Source organism: Mastomys coucha, unplaced genomic scaffold, assembly GCF_008632895.1.
Source record: "Mastomys coucha isolate ucsf_1 unplaced genomic scaffold, UCSF_Mcou_1 pScaffold4, whole genome shotgun sequence".
NCBI classification, from domain to species: Eukaryota; Metazoa; Chordata; class Mammalia; order Rodentia; family Muridae; genus Mastomys; species Mastomys coucha.
Genome location: NW_022196910.1, coordinates 15084104 through 15107019, shown reverse-complemented (window position 1 = coordinate 15107019; position 22916 = coordinate 15084104). Strand labels below are relative to the sequence as shown.

At 44.4% G+C, this 22916-nt stretch overlaps 1 protein-coding gene and 1 long non-coding RNA gene across 2 annotated transcripts in view; one reads left to right on the top strand and one right to left on the bottom strand.

The window, feature by feature from the left end:
- The window catches only part of LOC116076268, a 135629-nt gene extending 123227 nt beyond the window's left edge, over positions 1 to 12402 (top strand). The window contains exons 4-5 of the long non-coding RNA XR_004112884.1: positions 8316 to 8398; positions 11926 to 12402. This is a non-coding gene — a long non-coding RNA (uncharacterized LOC116076268). The remainder of the gene's footprint in view (positions 1 to 8315; positions 8399 to 11925) is intronic.
- Positions 1 to 22916, bottom strand: part of Pah (phenylalanine hydroxylase) — a 62071-nt gene that overhangs the window by 19484 nt on the left and 19671 nt on the right. Inside the window, exons 4-5 of the mRNA XM_031349947.1 lie at positions 9517 to 9605; positions 333 to 400 (exon numbers count right to left, since the gene is read on the bottom strand). Coding sequence (XP_031205807.1) covers positions 333 to 400; positions 9517 to 9605 — 157 coding nt within the window. The remainder of the gene's footprint in view (positions 1 to 332; positions 401 to 9516; positions 9606 to 22916) is intronic.

The window sequence follows — 22916 nt, the reverse complement described above, 5'->3', positions numbered from 1 at the left end:
TAGAGGTGACATTTCAAAATGTATTATTAAGGAGATAGATTAAACACACACCTACATACACACATATACATATACACACACATACATGTACAAACATACACATATACAAAAATACATACATGCTCACACATAAACAATACACACAGAAGTACACATGCACATACATACACACATATGCACATCTATACATGCATCCATACACACACACACCTACACACATGTACGCAGACACAAGCACACACACAAAGCAGGGGATTCTAGGCCGATCGTTTCCAACCTAGAATGGGGGTTTGGGTATTCTCTTCTCTCAGTTGTCCAACAGGAAGACTTACTGGCGGTAGTTGTAGGCAATGTCAGCAAACTGCTTTCGTCTCGCCCGGTACACAGGATCTTTAAAGCCCTAAGAGAGAGAAGGCACTTGATGACTCAAGTCTGCAGAGGGAGAGGCCTGGCACCTTTAGCAATGATCTGAGTGGACGCTTTTGAGCTATGATGACACGTGTCTCCTTGATGATGCTCTAAAACAAGGTCTCTGTTAAACAAGAGGGAGTGAGCGACACATTCTACCACCCCTTCAATTTTGGAAAAATCTCCATTCTGAGATTTCAGTATCTACACATATACTCTGGTCATAAAGAAAGGTCATCGACTCCATTCCCGGCTCCTAAACTAACTTGATCAAGCCAAATCAGGTGCCTGTGATGAAGCACAGGTTATCCACACAAGTTCTTGCAAGTGTTGTGTTTAGTAATGACTCCTCATGTCTGTGTGTGTGTGTGTGTGTGTGTGTGTGTGTGTGTGTCTCTATGTATGTGTGTATGTGAGTATGTATATGTTTATGTGCATGTATGTATATATGTGTGTATATGTATGTGCATGTATACGTGTATACGTGTGTATGTGTGAGTATGTGTATGTGCTTATATGTATATTTATGTTTGTGTTGGGATGTATGTACATTTTGGGGGGTTGAAAGTGGGGAACATGATGAATCCAAATATCAACCTTGGGTGTCAATATTCAGGAACCTTCTACCTTGTTTTATGAGAAAAGCATGTGACACCATGTCTAGCTCTTTACATGGATGCTGGGGATAGGACACAGGTCATCAAGTTTTACATATGTACTTTTCCAAATTAGCTATCTCCACAGCTTCCATTTTAAAATAATCACCACTACGGAAATTAGTGTGGAGGCTCCCCTCTTCATTCCTTGGTAGACAAATGGATATGTACTTACTGCTTTGGTAATTTTGTTTTGCATTTTAATCTCTTGAAACAAGGTATTTTTGATCAGACCTCAGTTCCTTCGCCTCAGCCTCCCAGAAGTGCTAGGAAAATGTCATTCGCCACCTCTCTAAACCCGAGGCACAAACTTGTCAGGTTGATCAGTAAGCGTGTTCTTCCAGAATCCACAGAGTCCCCAGGAAGTAGATCCATAAAGGATGGACCCAGCTGTGACTCACCCAGTTCCCTGCTCTTTTTACTACCCTTCAGGACCTGTGAACCTTTCTGACCTGGCGGCGCTCCACCGACTGGGCAAGCCACCCCAGACCGAGGGTGGCAATGTCTTCTCTGAGGCTGACTGGAAGGCAGCCTTCCCAGTTCCTGCCAAGCAGCACATTTCCAAGTACAAAGCAGCCAAGTGTGTCTCTGAGTGTTGAGGGTGGAGTGGGCGCATCATGAGTGGGAAGTGTCCCAATAGATGAGAAGAGGATTTTACAGAACTGTTCACGGTGGTCTGAGTTGTGGTGAGACAAGAGTCTGGTCCACCGCCATAGAACTCTTCTTTGTTCCTTGCAACCATTTCCCAGCAATTCCTTCCAGAAATCACTTCAGTTTGCAATTTCTCTGTCTCTCCAGTCCTCCAAACCATAGACTGAATGACTTGAAAGCGAAGGCAGTGTTTAAAGATGCCTTTGAAGAAGGCCAATGTTCCCTGACTTTCAAATGTTTCCTTTGCTTTCTTTGCTTGACTGGCTTGTTAGGTTTTGCTTGTTTTTTATATCAGGGTCAATGAACATTTTCAAAAAATAAAAAAAAAAGGAAAGCAATTTATATAAGGAAATTTTACCTGAGAAGCTGGAGCATGGGGGCATAGAAAGAAGAAACACGAGAGCTAGAGGGAGAGAGGGAGGGAGAGAGAGTAGGAAAGATGTGGGTAGGGATATTTCTATGTGTTTATTAGGATGCATTTTAAGAAATAACAAAAAAAAACCCTGAATATCTCACACTAGTAAAGGAAAATTATCATATAGTTATTCCAAACCCATATCCCAGTGATAAGAAATATTCCTCAGTTTAAAGATTCTATGGCATAGTTGTTACAAAGTTCAAGCTGTCCATATCTCTAAAACACTGGCTAGATTAAAATCATTAATTACAAACAGAGACACAGGAGAGATGGCTCAGTGGTTAAGAGCTCTTGCTGCTTTTCCAGAGGATTTGGGTTTGGTTTCCATCACTCACAGGAAGTGGCTCACAACCACTTGTCACTCCAGCTCCAGGGGCAACACCCTCTGCTGGGCTCCATGGGCACTCATACACATGTATCAAGTACTCTGACACAAATACACACACTTATACATAAGTAAAACCAAAATAAAACAAATAGGAAATTTGGGAGTTTCTGTTTGTCTGTCTGTCTGCTTGCTTGCTTTCAGTATTTGAGACAGGATCCTACTCTGCAGCTCAGGCTAACTTATAATCACCATCATGTATGTTGGGACCACAGGTGTACATGAACCACACATGCTCTGAAAACCTAAGAACTTGCAACTAACATAGGATTCATTTATGCTGATCAAAGATGAGTGTCTTCAGGTATTCTTGGAGGAGAACTAGTTTAACTTCCAAGCATCACCTGCATGCCATAGGGGAACCATCTCAACAAGACTTCAACAAGACTAAACAATAAACATTGATTTATCACATCTTCATACTTGAACTCATAATATTAACTTAAGTTGAGCAATTGTCATCCTGACTAGACAGTCTTAACAGATGATAAGGTTTCTCTCTCTAGACCCTCAAAACATAAAAGAAAGATTTTCATAGCATCAGGAACTCTAAGAATGTCTAGTTCTGTTTTGATACCAGAAGGGTAGACAGCAAAACCCTATTAGGCTGTTTGCTGACGGACCCCGAATTGTAAAAATAATAAATAAACAAATAAATAAATAAATATTAAATGCAACATTTTCGTTAAGGTTTTCTAAGCCTAACCACACTGGCAAGCTGAGATCTGGGAACTGCATCAGGAAAGTAGGGACATGAGAGAAAACACATTCTAACGGAAGGATTTCCATTTCACACTGCCTCCAGGAAGGGGATGCCCACAGCCAATTCTCATCCCCACTCACTATGATTCATCATTAATGGGCCTTGTCTGAATGCTTTAGCATTTTTCACCTGTGAAAAAGAAAAGCTCAATGCAAAATTTCATATCTAATAGACAGTCCCCGTGCTAAGGGAAATCCATACGGGAACAATGGATAGAATACACCTAACTCTAGTAAACGTTCCATGGATGTGGTGCACATAGTGGCTAGCCAACAATGCTTTGTACATTTTTGAAGTTTTCTCCTGTGAGTTTGTAAATTTTTTTTTTTTTTGTAATTGGAGGGAAACAAAGTAATATTCTAGCTCTGTTTCAAATCACTTGAAAATGGTAGCAGGAGATTCAGTGCATGAACAAACATGTGTTGGGTGTTACGGAGAACCATCATTTGGGGGAAGGTTCTTTGCTATGCTCTTTTCCAGTCCTGCATCTCTAAAACATTCGTTATCACCTGCAAAGGGCTCCCCCCACTTAGATCTCTGGCGCTGCAGCTAAATAGGTAGGTGTCTCTGGTTAGACTTGTGACCCTGAAACCTATCCTTTAGGGGCCTTGGCTTTCCATCTTTTAGGTTACCAGGTAACCATCCCTGTGAGCTGTATTCTGAGTTAAGCCGTAACTGGGGTTGACTGATCACCCTGTCTCAGTTTAGACTAACAGCAGCCATTCCACTAGCACCATGCGTAGTTTGTTTGTTTGTTTGTTTGTTTATCAGATGTTTTCTTATTTACAATATCTCCTTTTCCAGGTTCCCCTCCAAAAAATAAAAGAAAAGAAAAAAGAAAAAAAATAAAATAAAATAAACAAAAACTAAAACAATCCCCTGTTCCCTCCCCCTCCCCCTTCTCACCATCCCACCCCCTCCTGCTTACTGGCCCTGGCATTCCCCTACACTGGGGCATAGAATCACCCTGTCTCAGTTAAGCTCATAGCAGTGACTTGAGCTGCCCTGCGTGGAGCCAAGTGTGTCCACCAGGAAAACATATGGTCCGTGAGGAAGTGAGGAAGGGGAGGGTGTCAGAAGGAGGAGAGAATCTGTAAGGTAAGAGATCACGGCACCATCAGAGTCTGTATGCAATCCCTTTTCTCTCTCACAAATTCTATTACTTAAGGGTATTTGTGACAAGCCTTCTGAGGACTCTTCTAGGCTGACATATCTTGTTCATCATTTTTCCTGTCACGGCTGCAGTGAAAGCTCAAACCTGCTCTCTTCAGGACAGCAAGGATGATCATGGGTTTCAAGCTGCCATGGCCACTCCCTAGGACTGTGGCCTTCTGGTGGTCAGCTTAGGGAAAATGAGATTGTTGATCATACCTGCTTCACAGAAAAACATGGATAGGTTAAGTCACAGGCAGAACATCATGTAAAACACATGAGCACAATGGGCTGGACCTAGGCCCCCTGCACATATGTAGCAGAAGAGCAGCTTGGTGTTTATTCGGGTCCCTCAACAATTGGATTGGGGACTGCCCCTGAATCTGTTGCCTGCCTGTGGATCCTATTTCCCTAACTGATTGAGCTGCCTTGTTTGCCTTCAGTGGAAGAGAAATTCACCTAGCCCTGCAGTGATTTGATTGTCTGGGGTGAGGGATACTCAGAAGAGAAAGGGAGAGGGGAATGGGGGAGGAGCTATGTGAGGGGGTACTGGGAGGAGAGGGGGACTGATACTGAGATGTGAAGTAGATAATTAATTAATTAATTAATTAAAATTAACTAATGAATAAAAGTTAATTAATATAAATTAATTAATTCAAAATGTGAGCCCAGAACAGGCACTCAAAGAATGGCACATATGTGCAAAAAGCCAGAAACATGAGACCTGGGGATTCTGGCTCAGAACATAGTTAAGTACACTCTGGGATGAGACTCTGAGCCCCTTCAATACCCTCAGGCCTTTTAAAGGCACCTACAGGGCCAGCCAGATCATCAGCATGATAAGGCACTTGCTCCCTCAAGACCAGTGACTTGAGTTTGGTACCTGGGACCCACGTGGAAGGAAAGAAGCCCTCATAATTACAGGACAGTTTGTCTTATCTAGGTGGATAATTTATATCAATATCAATTGACTGAGTAAATTGTGTGGACATTTTGTGGGGTGAGAATTTACTGATATAAATCTGACTTATAAATTACAAACCTCTAGAGTTTTGATTTTATGTGGTTACTTCAATTTGGGATGGCTGACCACAGGGAGTGCATGGCTGAGAATGTAAACAAAATCCACAACAGGGCCTAGCCTAGAGGCAGAGGCTACTGGACTGCCAGGGCAGAGTGTAGCTAGGTTTAGTGGGATGGCACCACTTTTTAAAATATTTCCCACAACACAGGTGGTGACACTTTTTTAAGAAGAGGAACCAACCATGGCAATCAATGGGGTGACAGATGTCGCAGCCAGATCGCCCTCGGCCCTGTGAAGGTTCTGTGCCCCAGTGTAGGGGAATGCCATGGCCAGAAAGTGGGAGAGGGCAGGGTGGCAGGCATGGGGAGGGGGGAGGCAACAGGGGTTTGTTTTTGTTTGTTTTTGTTTGTTTTTTTGTTTTTTGGAGGGGAAACTGGGAATGGAGAAATTCGCATGTAAATAAAGAAAATATCTAAAATAAAAAAAAATAAGAGTTACAAATCTCAAAAAAAAAAAAAGAAGAGGAACCACTTGAATTCTATTTGTGGGGACATAAAATAGTGTAGCTGTTGCAGAAAACGGTATGAAAAGCAGAGCTCTCATACTCCTAGGTACATAGGCACACAGTCCTACGGTAACAGCATGCAAGGCTGGCACCCGAGGAAGAGTGGCTTTCAGGGGCAAGAGATGAATGAATGTAGCCTTGAAAGCCTGGCAGAGGTTTGCCAATGGGAAAGAGCAAAGATGGTGTGGTGAGGAGCAGCTCAGGTAGAGGGCACAGCATGGTCAATTAAACACATCCCTTGGGATTCTGCCTACAAAGCTTATAGTTGCTATCTCAGGTTCCCTTGGAATGACTCTCAGAAAAGTTGGCACACCTTCTTCCCCTTCTGCTGTACGGTTAGATAGACTGGTGGGCACAGAGATCTCCGGTGCCACTTTAGTTCCCTAGCCTTTACTGCTACGGAACATGGCTCACAAACACAACCTTCTAAGAGACCTCACCTGAAAAGTCTGCCCCTCCCGGGTGTCGATTGGCACTAGAATTAAACACACGCCGAGGATTTAGCCTGGTACACAGCCCATAGTCAGAAAAGGTTAGCTAGTAAATGCTTAATAAATACTTGTGGAAAGGAAGAGGGAGGAACGTGTATGAAGGAGGAGAGAGATGGAGAGAGGGAGAGAGGAAGAGGGAGGGAGGGGGAAAAGGAGGGGGAGAGTGCAAATAAGTCAGGAAAGATAGAGTGAAGGACCAAGGACAGACTGATGTCCTATTCCACTGAAGCTTTAGGCAGAGCACTTTTACCCTGGATTTCTAGAACAATCCTTCCTTTCCTTCACAAAGTGGCTGTTTGGGAGGCTCTTGAAGCACAAGGTTCCACACAAATGTGTCTTGCCAAGGGCAGGAGGTCAGGGGAGTCAGGGATTATACTGACTATAAGGGACAGGGAAGAACAGAGGGTCCTTGCAGAAGAACAGCCCCTTCACAGCTAGGCTGGTGTCTGCTTGCAGTTCACACCTTGAGGCCAGGCCTGTGGGGCCTGGCGGCTGCTGGGAAACACCCTTGATTTTGCTCTGTGCTTGGTCCCTGTTCCCAGCATCTGATGAAAGATGGAGGGAACAGAAAGACCCTGGCACCTCCTCTACAGGGGGACTGTGTACCTGATACACTGTGTTTTTATGATAAAATTCATGACACGGAGAGGGTGGGGAGCCAAAGATGTGGCCTGGGTTGGCAGAGAGAAATGAATTCTGGAGAGTTTTAAGGCCAGCTTTGGCTTCTGAGGGGACATGAGGCTAATGGGAAGGACATGTCCCTCTCTCCCTGGACTAGCCTCTCCCACCCACCCAAATGTTTAGGACTGAGGCCAACGGGAAGAACGGAGGGTCAAGGCAGGGTGTTGGGGCTGGTAAGAGAAGTCCTGCTGTGTACACTCCGCAGGTTGAGTCAGGTTGGTCTTGCTTTCCTGGCAGAAGAAGTCTTTAGAGCTGTTTTTGCTTGAGGGGCTCTCAGCCGAGAGGCTCAGGCAGAGGTTTGTTAGAGGGGACATTAGAGTGACTGAAGTGTGGCCGTTGCCACCTCTAGGCTCCATGACACGGGCTGTCATATACAGGAAGACAACAGAGAATCTGTCTCCCCCGAGCTGGTATTTTCAAATTGTTTTCAGTTTGGTTCGATTTCATTTGGTTTGACCTAGTTTTGATCTGCTCTGATTTGGTTTGGCTTGGTTTGGTTTGGTTTTAGTGTCTTACTCCATAGCTCAGGCTATCTTAGAATTCAGGAGCCTCCTTCCTGCCTGAGGCTCACCAGTGCTCACCACCATGTCTGTGATGCCTACAGACACTTCTGTCCTTCACACAGGATAATTTAGTCTAACGTCACAACTGAGGTTCAGGAAAGCCATTGTGAGTCCTTATGAAGATGTGAGGCAGTCAGAGACTGACACTTAGTGTAACAGAAGATGGCCTTGTGGTTGGCAATGCCTGGTAAGTGACAGCACTGGGTGGACATACATGTGTGCATATGTGGGAAACTGAGTGTAGGACAATTCTCCTAGACATTAATATTATTTTTTAAAAGTCTGAAAATAGTTTTTTTCCTTGCTTTGAAAGTGTAGAAGATAGGATTAATTCACTCCTTGTTTCTGTTCAAAAAGTAATCTCTCCTTTTTTTTTTTTTTTTGGTAATTGAAGGATGGGACAAAGATAAAATTCTAGATAACTGAAGTTGCTGGATAACTGAAGCTTCATTGCTTTCCTTGTACATCCCAAGTCTGCTCACAGGGGTTTGCTCACTGGATGCTCGTGCTCTTAAATGCTACTCCCTAACTCCCCATTTCTTGGGTTTCTGCCACCAGCCAGACCTGTGTCTTCAACTACCCTGAGCACTGGAGTAATGTCCAAAGAGCCAAAGTTCAATCGACAGAGGACACTGGAGAAGGTACCTGTCATGGCTAAGCCTGTGTGGGATGGAAACCTCGACCTGCTCATGGGAAACTGCCTCTGGGAAGAGCAAGCCTCCTGTTCACTGTTGGCCCTCACAAGGTAGTGAGGAGCTGCTGACTAGATACAAACACACCCTAGCAGCAGTTTTAGCAACACTAAAACCTTGTTTGTATAAACAGTTGCCTGGTTATTAAAGGCCAAAGAGTCCACTGCCCAGGAGAGTAGAGAACCTAAAGTCATAATAACACACTGCCCACCAAGGAAGCTGTCAGATCACCTTGAGCTTTGGCCTTGGACTATTCCATTGGCCCAAGAACAAGAAGAAGATTCTCTCTCTCTCTCTCTCTCTCTCTCTCTCTCTCTCTCTCTCTCTCTCTCTCTCTCTCTCTCTCCCTCCCTCCCTCTCTCTGTCTCACATACACACACATACACAAACACAAACACAAACACCCTGATCCATTCCCCTAGTGAGAACCAATTAAAAACCAAACCAAAACAACAACATGAGAAAAAACCATGCCCTCTGCCACAAGATGCAAGGCACAGTGAACTTTTCCACCACTCTGGTGTATAAGCCTTTTGAAAATCTGACCCAACCCATGCGTCAGCTGGCTCACTCGCTGCCATACCTAAGGTACCACCCACCCATCTTCACCACTGGCCGAACTCTTCAAAGCAGACTTGAGCCTCTTAGCCAAATACCCCACCACTCCCCCGCTTCCCTCATCTGACTAGAACCTTCTTCTCGGCTCTCTGAAGGTCCAATGTTACTTTTCTCCCTGTCCCCTAGCTGTGCTTGATTTAAATGCCCATAAAATGTACAAAGGCAGAAAAATAAATACACACTACTGTATGGGGATAGCATTTCCTGACCGCTGGTTCACACTCACTCTGACAGTAGTGACGGAAGCAGTGATGAGTGGGGCCTCATGGTCTTGTTAATTTTTACTTTCCCAGTCCTGGCATCTGTAGGAGCTCAGTAAAATTCTCATAACCAAATAAACAAACACACCACTCCAAGATGAAGGTGTAGGAGGAGGGCAGAGGAAGAGAAGATGGAGGGGAGGTGGGCAGGAGGCTGGAAAACTCTAATCCTCAGAATCCGGGACTCACCGGGTGGTCTGCATCCAGTTCGGCTCCATAGCTGAGAATCTGATTGGCGAATCTGTCCAGCTCCTGAATGGTCCTTGGGAACCAGGGCACTGTAACACAGAAAAGGCCAAGTCCTGAGTGCAGATCGTAGGACTCGTGGCTAAGGGCCTCTCTGAGCCCCAACTAGTCATGTTGATGGTGACAGTAAACAAGGTTCGGCATAACTCTTAAATATTCCATTTTCTTGGGAAACTGACTTTAAAACACCTCCCAAAGAGGCCACCAGACTTAGACTGAACCTTGGCCTAGGCTGTTCTTTGGGACCCTCTGTGTCTGAGGTGAAGGAATCAGAGAGTCTTCTACCCAGTCCTCTACTAGAGCCCTCTACTAACAGACTCTCTCCCTGTCCACAGAACACAGAACAAAGGCAAATTCTGCACTCTGGGATATTAGATTTTTGGAACTCTGACTGAGGCAGAACCCACACCCAGCTCCATCTCATGCCTGGAAGTTTTCATGAACTGTCTCAAATTCATCCCCTGTCCACCTTTTATAGAAGCATCAACAAAGATTTTCTTTAACAGCAAAAAAAAAAAAAAATTATGTATAGCTCCAAATATAAGTTAGACAGAAGTTAAAGACAGAAAGATGAGCTCTCCGACACCAACTTTGTACCTCGTGACTCCCTCCTGAGTACCTTGGGCACCCCTACTAAAGCTGTTGATCTCAAAGCCATTTACAGCCCCTGAGAAAGTGACAGAATCCAGTTGTTTGGAGCTTGCTTTCCAAAGTAACATCGTGGGGGAAGGACAAGGTACATGAGTTTTGTGCCTACAATAATGGTATCCTCCTAGAGAGAGACCAGAGCAAAGAGAAGATGACATCGCCCAAATACATGAGCCTTATAAGTGATGCACCAGATTCAAGTGCCCTGTGTATGAACAGAGACCAGGAAAGGGTGAACTCTAGGAGACGAGTGCTGAGTGGTTGTGGAGAGGTTGAAGGGAAGATCAGAAAAATGGAAGGTTATACTAACATAAAAGGTTTTAAGAATAGCGACCACCATTCACAGCCTCTATCTGTCCGACCTAGTTTCTGTTTTTGAAGTCCTTCCTCAGATAAGGAAAATGCTACAGTCTCTGTAGAAGATGAAAAGGCAAGGATTTAAAAATCGGAGAATCAAAATAATTGGGTTAAGATCACACCAGGACTAAGACAGGGCCAGGATCTTAGGAGAAGATAGACATGGCAGGGCTCTTGTAGTGAGCCAAGGCAGTGGCTGTTAACCCCAAAAGGAGGCTCGAGGGCCCAAGGTTGAATTTGTAAGCAGCCCTAGCCTGATTTTGGAAGATCGGCGACTCTGTGCCCACTCCCTTCTCTGTGAAAATGGAAACGGTAACAATAGGAAGGGCAGCTGATGTTTTCTGAAGCATTAATATGTGCTAGGTACTGGGGTTACATTTGAGATGGAGTGTGTCCTTTAATCTGAGGTTGTTGTGAGGAGGGAAGGAAGCAAAGGGTATAAAGCCGGAGGAAAGGTTCCGCCGCCTACTGGCTCAAGTGGGATGAGAAAGAACACTCCTGCCACCTAGTGGCCAATGTGAGGAAATGCCCCCGGAGATCTAAGCAGGCTCCTCAGCAAGGATTCCTCTAAAACTTTATCAACTGTGCTCATAAAATGAAGTCAGAAATTGTTTTTTGTGGATCCAAGCTGCCTGTGTTCTACACTTGCCACATCAACAATGCAGAACTAATGCAGTTGCGGCTCTAAATATTCTTTACATGGTGAGCTCGTTGGTATCTGTATAACAAAGGCATCCGAGTGCTCAGTTTTGTGACTGCAAAGCACTCTAGTTATGAACAGTAGATCAACAGGCTTTTAAGTGTGTCTCTACTTTGGCTGAGAAACTTATCCCTGAAACCAGCCCTTTATTTCTGGCTACTATCAGGGATAACTCAATTTCATAGTTTCGTAGGTCACAGACAACATACATACACATTGCAAGGCGCACAGACACATGCGTGCTCATGCACATGCACAAGAACAAGTACATGCACACATTCACAGACATGTATGCACTGCTAGTGAACGATGGTGTCAAGATTCACATCCAGCTGCCTCCATGTTGGTCCCTAGGTCTTGATCTCAGTCCATCTGTCACATTGGGGCAGCGACAGGGCCACCTGATGGATAGCACTGACTGGCTCTGGGGCCTGACTGGCTCTTTAGTTTCTCACACTGGGGTCTTCATGACTTTAAAGCACAGGTCACCCTTGTCTGCATCACCCTTTGAGTGGTGACAACAGAAGCTGTCTTAGTGTAGATCACTTATATGACAGGTATCATCCTCAACAATTACTGAAGCTGCCTCCTCCCACCTTCACCAGGGCACCATGAGGAAGCTCACATTTTTTTTTCCTACTTTACAGATGAGGGAGCAGAGGAGCAGGGAGAAAAGTCTAGAAAGAAAACTTCTTACTCCAGACTGCTAGAACCTTGGAGTCTCTACTCAACAATACACTCGTCCTACCCACCACGTATAGGGGGCACAAAGTTCTGGTGCCCCAGGGAAATCAAGAACGTTACACATGAAGGCTTCCCTCTTCAATGAAAGGGATGTGTATACCTGTTTTCCACCCAGAGGGCTGGAAGTGGATGCAGTTAACAACCTGGTGATCTGTGCTATCTGTAGGGCCAGGCCACACCGGAGTCCCCCAGACTCTTACATTTATCCCAGACCCTTCCTCTCTAGACTTTTAGCTTGAGTATCGTTTCTCACTGAATAGAAACCATCCTTTGGGGGATGTCACATGTACATATGGTGTGATCGAGACCACCCCTGAGCCTCCCCTAGGCCCTTAAGCTTTACAGCATTCATGGCATTGAGATAAATGTTACCAGAAAATCTTTTCCAAAAATACTACTGTTCTTAAATGGCTAAAAATACAAACAGACTGGAATCAGATCTAGAAGTTTGAACCAACACCAGCTAACTAGGTCATATTGAACTAGATTTCCTTCTTACCGCACAAGAATCATTTCTCTTTGCAGGGATGCCCCGCCTCCCACAGCTATGAGAACTGCTTTCCAGTACTGTCCCTTACGCTTTTGCCCCAAGCTGCCCTTTCTCCTCGAGCCCAGTGTTTTCCTGCCATATTGAAACTCTTGCTATCAGCATTGACACTGGTGTCTGTTCTCTAGTAAGATCAGAAGCGCCAAGAAAAGGCAAAGTCTCCCATGAGACCTCACCTGTCTCTTCAGGTGTTCCTACCAAAGGGACTCTCTGAATGGCCCTGGTCTAGATGAGGAGACCTGCCCCTCTACCCTACTTGGAGCACAATTAACAGCCTCATTTTCTCAGTTCTGACTACCCCTTGCTGCTCATTGCTCATTTATTGATTGCCTGGGAGTCACTTGCAGGTCAGGCAGCATCTGCGCCAGCAGAAGCACAAGCCAAATTTTCTTGTTGTATTGCCCTCCAAACGTAGACACTGAGACTCCTCAGCATTTCAGCATGTAGTGAGCGTCCCTGCACTGCAGGCCCTGGGCATGAAAGGTGACAACACTGAGGCCTACTCTGTAGTGATTACATTCTATAAGGGCAGCACAAAACAAGAAATTAAAAAAATATACAAAAAAAAAAAAAACCTGACACAAATACACATCAGCACCAGAAGCTGCCAAAGAAGAAAGTGGAGCCAGAAGGTGGAAGTCATGGGTATGCTACTGCATTTATTTCTTTTAAAAATTCTCCAGCTTCATTGAGGTATAGTTAACAGACAAAACACATATATGTATGTATTCAACAATATTAATTTCATATACATCTGCATTGTGAAATGGTTACCACAGTCAGGTTAATGAACTAATCCATTGCTTCACACAGTTACCACTGTGTGTATGTGTGCAGATGTTTGTACATGTATGTACATGTGTACATGTCTATATCTGTGTACATGCATGTATGTGTGTGAGTCTGTATGCATGTGTGTGTTGAGAATACAAAATGTCTCTCATCAACTTCAAGTATAAACTGTATTATTATTATTATTATATTGAATGCTAGATCTCCAGAGTTTATTTATCATACAATTTAAACTTTGTACCATTTGACCACTATCTCCCTATTTCTCCCCACCCCACTCCACCCTCAGCACCTGGAAAGAACCATTATCTGGTCCTATGTTTAACTTTCCGGGCTCCCTGTATAGAAAGGCCCTGTAGTACTTGCTACAATGAGCTGATTTTCCTTAGCAAAGGCCCCCATTCATATTGCAGCAAATATAAAGTCACCTACCATGGCTGGATAATATTCCATTCACACACACACACACACACATGCGCACACACACACACACTCACACACTCACACACACATACACACACACGCATACATATGCACACACATGCACATGCACACACACATGATATTTTCTGTTTCTACCCATATATCTAAGGAGATTTCTCCACAGTAAACAAGGAAGTTCTGGTGTGTTTTTAAGTTACTGATTTTATAGTCTTTGAATGTATAGCCTTAGGTGGTATAGCTGGGTCACATGCTGTTCTAATTTAATATGAGGGGTAATGACATACTGGGTCCCATTAAACCAAACCAGTGTACTGTCCATTCAGCAGTGTACAAGGATTCTCTTTTTCCCATGGTCTCACCAACACTGGTTTTCTCTTATCTACTTTGTAAGTCATAGGATGCTATGTAAGGACATTTATGCCTCCTGCAACTTCAGATGCCAGAGAGTCCTACTCTGCTGGAACCCAGTGGGTTCTGGGAGAGTCAAAGTTTGTTCCTGCTTCACACTTTTCCTGGGTCTTCTGAGGACAGCCAGTCTAGCAATGGCAAAGAGCCCCACAGTGAGGCCAGACTTCCTGCATTTGCATCCCATCTCTGCTCTTACTATCTAAGGGGCCAGAAAAGTAGCAAAGCCTCTTGGGCCTCAGTACTCCTTCTGTAAAATGATAATGGGAGAGTCACTACAGAGTATACCTTCAGGAGAACAAGAGGCATTTAAATGAGTCATTGCATGCTTTTTCTGAAAAGGTGTGGTTCGTAATGAATAGTATTATTGGTCAATTGCAAAAACACACACACACACACACAGAGAGAGAGAGAGAGAGAGAGAGAGAGAGAGAGAGAGGTGCGAAAACTTCATCCTGTGTGATTTAGAGAGTATTCATGCAAGCTATCACTATCACTAAGCACTATATGGGGTCCACTGTTGTTGATAACATCTGTATATGGGCCTGACTGGATATGTTGTCACGAATGTATGCACACACACACACACACACACACACACACACACACACAGGAAGGGAGAGTGGGGAAGGGAAGGAACAGGGGAGGAGAGAGAAGGGGAAACAGAGAGAGGGAGGGAGAGAGAGTTGGGTACTTCATCACACAAAAAGCAGAGTAAAACTTCCAGAAAAATCTAATAAACATGCCACTTCCTTTGTAATACAATTATATATATGGTTGTGCTTTGACTTCTGGATCCACAAAATAAATTCAAATCACTTTTCTTTGCTGCTAGACAAACTGAATGCAACAGCAGACAGGACACGTCTTAGTCCCGTGGTCAGCACACAGATCGTGGTCGATCCATGTTTACCGTGATGATAGATTTAATAATTCTGGCAGCAATAGAAGAAAGAGGAGGATCAGAATTTGGATGGAAGGATTCTTTCTTCATCCAGCCCTGATATTAACACCCTTCCAAATACTGTGCCTCAGTTTCCCCCTCTAAGCCATGCATGTGGTGTTTCCTTTCTGCTGAGGCCCTGGGTGAGTCTTGTGTTCTGAGATGTGTGGAACACTGTGAGAGGTGGCCCAGAGGACCCATGAGAAGATGCTTCCACTGCAATCAGCAGGGCAGCTGTGTTTATCTTTCTGGAGTAGAGTCGCTATATTTTCAGCCCCCAAGTTACCATCCAGGGCATCTCTCCTCCATGGAAGAGCTCACAGGCTGAGCTGTGCTATCTCCCAACCGAACCCCAGAGGGCAACAAAGACAACCACTCCCACCTCTTCCCTCAGAGCGAAGACAATCTATTTGGGCTCATGGGGCCTCGTAGTAGAAAATAAATGGCTTAATTAAATAATTATCATAAAAAATCAAATAAATTGAAAAAATTACAAAGAGTCCAAGACATAAACAATTCAACAGCCTGGTTGGTAGCCCGCCCCCCCTCCCCACTGCATTTGAGCTCAGGGTCTGGTCTAGAGACTACGGGAAACCCAGAGGCCTCTTTATAGGAGCATGGGTCTCCATGCAGGTGCAGGGGCCTCCGACGATGTTCAAGCCCCATTATCATACAGAAATGTGCAGAACACAAAGCAATACAGGAAAAATGAAAAGCATGCCAGCTCCTGACTGGTTTTTGTTGGAAGATTTCTCTGCTAGTTCCTAGCTTTTGGACTTTATGCAATTTGCTTCATCTCTCGGTGGTTTCCTAGTGTCTCATTTGAAAAATGAACATAAAAATCATATGCCTCTCAGAGTTGGCGAGGATCAAGACTAACTCAGTGGCGATGGGGAGATGACTCTGTGGATAACCTTTCTAGCAAACTGGATTCAAATTCACAAACTCCATGGAAAGCCAGTCAAGGACCTGTAACTTCAAGATTTCTACAGCAAAATGGAAGGCAGAGACAAGAGTCTCGAGGATAGCTCACAGGCCAGGTAGTCTGGTAGGGGGTGAAACAAAGAGACACTGTTTCAAAGTAGAAGGAGGGGACTAATACCAGAGGTCGTCCTCTGAGCTCCACACTCATGCTGTGACATGTACACACTGCACACTGTGTGTGCACACGCGCACGAGAGAGATTAAAAATGACGAGCTTTGTATAAGCCCATAAAGAAGTCTTGCAGCAGTGTTTATAACATGTAGTAAGGGATTTTAAAGTACTTCGTCATTTTATTACTGTTGCTGCTATTAGAAGGTCAAAAGGTAAATGGTGGCAAGCCTGAGATTCACCATTGGCAGTTGCCCAGCCCTACCTGAACTCAACACCACCACCACCACCACTTCCTCCAAGGCCCTGACCAGCAGCCTGTGTCCTATGGAACAGAAGGACCAGGATCCATTAAACATTTGCATACTCTCACCTTGGAATAAGGCAGGTGTAGGAGTCTTGAGAAAAGAGACCCAGTGGAGACAAGGTCACAGTATAGGGGTAAGAGTGGTCAGAGGCACATGACTTCATTTCTCTTCAGAGTCTGATGTACAAGCAGTCTGGGGACCCCCTAAGTTTAAATTAGGGAGCCAAGAGAAAAGCACCTTTTGCACTCAGCTCCAATCTCATCTGCCCTGACGCCATGCATGGAAGGCTGAACACCCAAGACAGGAAACCAGCAGGTCTCTCCGTGACCAAGTACATCTCCCTAAGCATAATCCATGTGAATCTGAGCAAGTCGCTTACTCCCCCAAGAGTCTGGCTTTTCCTTTGTGGAATTTCTGGGAGAATTAAACCAGCCATCTGTCTCCTTTCTGTATGGGAAGCAACGGACCTGTAACAGGTGGCTCTATCTCCAGCCATTGCATTTGAACCTCATAAAAAGTCCACAGGTGCTTGTCTGGCTAAGTAAATATGGTGATTCAAGCTGCTGGGGGCCGAGCCCAAGCCCACTTTTGGGCCCTCGGCCCGAAGGCCTGACCAATTTGTCAGCCACAAAATTCTAATTACCTTTTTTCTTTAGATGAGCTAAAGCAGGACCAGACAGGGCCTTGAAGAACTCCTTCCTGTCTTCCATCCGGACCTTCCTGGATATCAGTGGTAACTTCATAAAACCTACCTTCTTCTCTGTACACTTTCTTCTCCTCAGTAGGGTTGCAGCCCACCCCGACCCCCAACCCCACCCCCCACACACAGGGTTCTCACTTACAATGTTGAGAATAGGCACTGACCCCAGTGACCCAGGCCTTCATTTTGAAAACTTAAATCAGATTAGCTCATTAATGACCTTGCCAAATACCCCAGTGGTGGGTCAGGCTCTGCCAGCCCCTCCACAGGCGCTGGGCTTGGGGTTAATGAATTACTGAGCCGGCTGGTGCAACAGAGGCTCTCTGTGAAGCCAGTGGCACCCGGGAGGGGGTGCAGATCATTAATAAATATTGATTTGGCTCCAAAGGAAGCAGCCTGCAGGAGAGCAGGCCCCTGGACACCCACGTTGTGGTCCCATTAAGTCAGGGTCAACTGTTCTACCCAGACGTCAAGAGACCGCTGGCACCAGAGTGCTCCCAAAGAAAAGGCTCCCAAGAGCCGACTTCCTGCTTCGTGGGTCAGTGCGAGTCCATTAAAGCCACAGTAGTTCAAGGCAGACAGATCCCAATCTAACTCTCACCCTCCATCAGATGTTCACCAGCCCCGGGGCTGAGTCAACAAGGCACCCAGGATGGTGGCCAGGCTGTCTCAGGAAGAGCAATAAATCCTCTGATACAGAGACCCAGAACAGAAGGCTGTTTTCACCCCAACTTCAGGCTCCCCTGTGTCTCCTCTGAGGCCATGGCCCCCAGCCTAGTACTGAAGAGCTACTGTGTGAATTCCAGGAGCTATTGCAAAGGGAGAAGGCGCAGCTACCCGATCTTGCAGGTAAAGACCTCCAGGGTCTTATTCTTCCTTTAAAGAACTTCTATGTCTGTTTCTAGAGAAGGAAAAGCCATCAGCAAGGTCTTGGCGTGAGTAAAGGAGCCAAAGCTTTAAGCTACCTCCCTACCCCCTTGCATCCTGGACAGAGCAGTGTCCGAAGTGATGGAATCCTGGAAAAGCATACAGCCTCTGTTTACTAACCCGCTTCTTAGAATCAGAAATAGAAATGAGGGAAGACTAGGAATTTCAGTGAAACGTTGAAATTATAAATAAATAAAAATCTGTAGGGCCCTTTACTGTAGGGCCTAAACTCAAGCTACCCTCCCACTGACCCTTCCAATGGGCCATGTGTCTCCATTTTTTAATATTTACTTTATTTTTAACCAGGAAAGGCACATGCATGTGAGTGCTGGAGCCAGAAGAGGCCAGATCATTGGGGTCCCTTAGAGATGAAGTTACAGGAAGTTATGATCAGTGCTGGACACCCAACTCCCATGCTCAGAAAGAGTAATATGTGTTCTAAACTATGAACCATCTTTCTCTACAGCCTCAAAGATACTGCATGTCTCTTACAAGTATACAGTGACAGGTTACCCACTATATCCCCATAACATCCAATTCTGCCTTCTAACTACTTTATAGGATCTGAGATCAGTTGATATATCACTCACAGCTTGAGTTATGGTCAACTTGTCTATATCGGGTCAAACATAATACTTGTAATGCCTTATCTAACCCCAAGTCTTCCTCTCCTCTCACCTGTTGAACCAAAGACTGAGCACATCAAAGGATACTCCTTAGAAATACCATCTCCCCCCATCACTACCATATGTCACATCATACAGCAACGACTCCACACCAGGGTGGGCGCCACATTTTCTTTCCCTCCTGAAATGGCATGAATGAAGTAAAGTCAGAAGGTAATTGTGAATGAAAGAGAAAAGAGTGGGAAGACCAACCCAAGTTTAGGAAGAACAGTACTAAAGGGAAGCAAATAGCAATAGGTGGGCTTTTAAGAAGAAATATTCATACAATATATAAAATGGTAAGGAACCAGAGATAAGGGTATCGAATGATGTGAAGATATCAAAGATGGTCAAAATATTCCCTAGAAAGACATCACTTGGGTAACGAGTGTAGTCAGAATTGGTAGAAAAGGGAAGAGGAAGGAAGGAGGAAAACCTGGAGAAAAGGAATGAAGAATAGAAGGAAGAAGGAAAGTGGAGAAAAAGGTGGAAGAAGAAACTCCAGCTTGCTGGCTCTCTTGCCCCTACTATGTCCAACTAAACACAGCCAAGTGGCACAGCTACACACCCAAAGGCTTGGAAATAGAAATGTATTTGCAGGGCCACCACAAAACCCTACACATGAAGGTTGTTCTTGACTGATGGGGAAAGTCAACCCTAATGTGGGGAGGGCTGCCACCAATTCCCTCTCTCTGCATTGCTATCCTGTATCCACACCCATGGTGCTGGTGGTAACATATAACCTGATGTTGGCTGAAGTTATGGATGACAGAGTTATCTCGCTATTGAGCCCCATAAGTGTCAGAGGCTAGGGTCCTATTCATCTCGATCAAGTTCATCTCAATCATTTAGCCCCCCCCCCCAGATCAGAGCCTCTTGCACGGCCTTGCCCATGACATATAGGAAACAGCAGAGAGGGTCTTAGTTATGTCTCACAAATGAAGGAGAAAAGGCTGGCGGGACGGCCCATTGAAAGGGGACAGTGGCCACGTAGAAAGTAGAGAAGCAAGTACTGGCTCTTGACCTTTATTTTTTTTTTCTGTGGAACATTTTTTTTTTTAGTTAGATATTTTCTTTATTTACATTTTAAATGATATTCCCTTTCCTGGTTTCCCCTCTGAAAAAAAGAAAAAAAAAGAAAGCTCTGTTCCCTTCCCCCTCGCACTGCTCACCAACCAACTTCCTGGCCCTAGCATTCCCCTACACTGGGCCATAGAGCCTTCACAGGACTAAGGGCCTCTCCTCGCATTGATGACCAACTAGGCCATCCTCTGCTACATATGCAGCTGGAGCCATGAATCACACCATGTGTACTCTTTGGTAAGCGATTTAGTCCCTGGGAACTCTGATGGTACTGGTTAGTGCATATTGTTGTTCCTCCTATGAGGCTTCTAACCCCTTCAGCTCCTTGGGTCCTTTCTCTAGATCCTTCATTGGGGACCCTGTGTTCAGTTCAATGGATGGCTGTGAACATACACTTCTGTATTAGTCAGGCACTGGCAGAGCCTCTCAAGAGACAGCTATACCAAGTTTCTGTCAGCCAGCACTTGCTGGCATCCACAATAGTGTCTGGGTTTGGTGATTGTATATGGGAAGGATCCCCAGGTGGGGCAGTCTCTGGATTGTCCTTCCTTCAGTCTTTGCTCCATACTTTGTGTCTGCAACTCCTTCCATGTGTATTCTGTTCCCCCTTCTAAAAAGGATCCTCTAAATTATTGTTCTTTTTGGGTCACTATGAGACAAGTTGGCATTTAATTACAATCATTTTGGAACCATCACATGGCGAAAAAATGTTCTCTGTCTGTTCCTTCTAACTTTCACCATCTTAGTCTTAGCCCAAATAGCATGTGGTACTGCACTCTATTTAACAGAGAATGTGAGTTTGGGGGCTCTGGACTTGAACACCTGTGAAAATCATTGTGTATCCTGTTAAAAGATGCACATGTTAAGTTTACTGACAACATAGGCCCTGTGTGTTGGCCTCTATCAAAATTATATCATGTAACCCACACAATCACATTAGCACTAAATGTCTTCATGTTTCAAATGAGACGCAAGAGGCTCAAGGAGAGCAAGCAATTTGGCGGAATGGCTACCAATCATGTATTAAACCGGAATGATGAAGAATGCAAAACCATTCTGCCTCCCAACTTCACCTCTCCCTCATTACCTAATACTGAAAACATGAATAATGTTCTCTGGTTACTCTATCTATAGGGAAGATCAAGTAGACAAGTAAAATGAGAAAGAATTCTAAGAGTTGGATTTGGAATACAAATGGGGAACTCTTCTCCTACTCATCGGTTTATGCTCTTAGTTTATTAGTTTATCAGTTTAGCTTGGACTCAGTGACCTGACCAACCGGACAGCTTCATCAGGGCATTTGTTCAGACTTTTCTTTGCCAATGAATTACTGACAAAATTGGGGAAGCAAGCAGAATATCAACAGCATAATGTGGCTCTGCGTCGAGTCCCAGAATTCCTCCTCTCCTCCAGAATGTGCTTACCCTCCCAGATTGGGCCAGCTTGTTTTAATGGGGGCAGTCTGAAGACATAGGAGCCATCTCCCTAGCTGCCAGGACTTTTAGCAATATCAATACATCCAGGGAGCATCTAAACAAAGACTTAAAATAATTTTTTAAGTCATACAACCATGATTTTCCACAAATCCAAAGATATAGGACCATGAGAGTCTACAGTTGTGTCTGTGAAAGCCATACACAGGGCAAAGCTAAATGTATGAGGGAAAGTTTTAATTGACAGGGGAAGGAGAAGTTAGAAACAGAATACATAGACAGAGAAAGCAGTAGAAAAAAATAAAGATGCAGGTGGTGAGACTGAAGAAACTGCAACCATCTGGACCACTCAGCCTTAAGCAGCTTTCTGCTAAAGACTCTTAGGAACCATGACTCCTTTGAAAAGTGTTCTCATCTTAAAAGCAAATAGGCGTGCACACATGTGCACCACTTTGCCAAGTCTTGGGAGGGGCAGGTCAGAGCCTTTTATGGGATCCTATCACTGATCACAGAAATCCTAAATGAATGTAAAACATCTGTCTTACTCAGTATGGCTCTGCAGAGCAGCAATAGTGAAGAAGAAAAGAGAAACCTATAGGGGATTGAGCTAAGAGGGAAGAAATGTGTGTAATAATGATTCTTTTGTCTTCTATCAATAATCTTAACTCTATGCTAGACAGATAAATAAGCAATAGTATAGAGACAGACAGACAGACAGACAGATAGATAGATAAGTAGATAGATAATAGAAGATAGATAAATAGATAAACAATGGGTGGGTGGATAAATAGATGTAAAGATAGATGTGTATATATGTGTGTGTGTGTGTGTGTGTGTGTGTGTGTGTGTGTATACGTATGTACATATGTAGACTGATGGGAAAACAGGTGAATGGATAGATGATTAATAGATATATATATAGATAGATAGATAGATAGATAGATAGACAGACAGACAGACAGACAGATATCAGTCGAAATATAATACAAAGTAATGGGAATCTGGGTTTACTGTTTCCACACAGTATTAAGTTAATCAATCCCCATTTGGAGAAAGTATAAAGAGTGTCCATTTGCTTTTAAGAAACATCTACAAAGAGGAAAGTCTCTCAAAAGGTCATGCCCCTAACCTCCAACTACCTAAGACACTGTGTTGGTGTCTGCTATCCCTGGCTGCAGTCTCTCTCCATGTAGGTATTTTCCACCCCCCACTAAATGCAATGTCATGCAGAAGACTCAAAGGGAAAGTAAACGGATTAGTAGATGGATCGATGGCCAATATTAATGCTCTTTCATGTTGGGTTGAAGAAGGATTTGAAGTCATCAGGAGAGAAGGCGGCAGGAGAATAGACTAAGTATTCAAAAGGCTCTCTGGATTAAAATCCTATTAAGTTCCCATCAGCTTCTCCAGTAGGCATTTGAGGAGGTTGGGGTTTCTTTAACCTGTCACCATAATTAACCTTCCCCCAAGCTGTTTTGGGTGGGGCACATTAGCAATTAAGAAACCGAGAAACTTTCATTTTCTATCACCCACGCCACTGTTTGAATGCTTTAG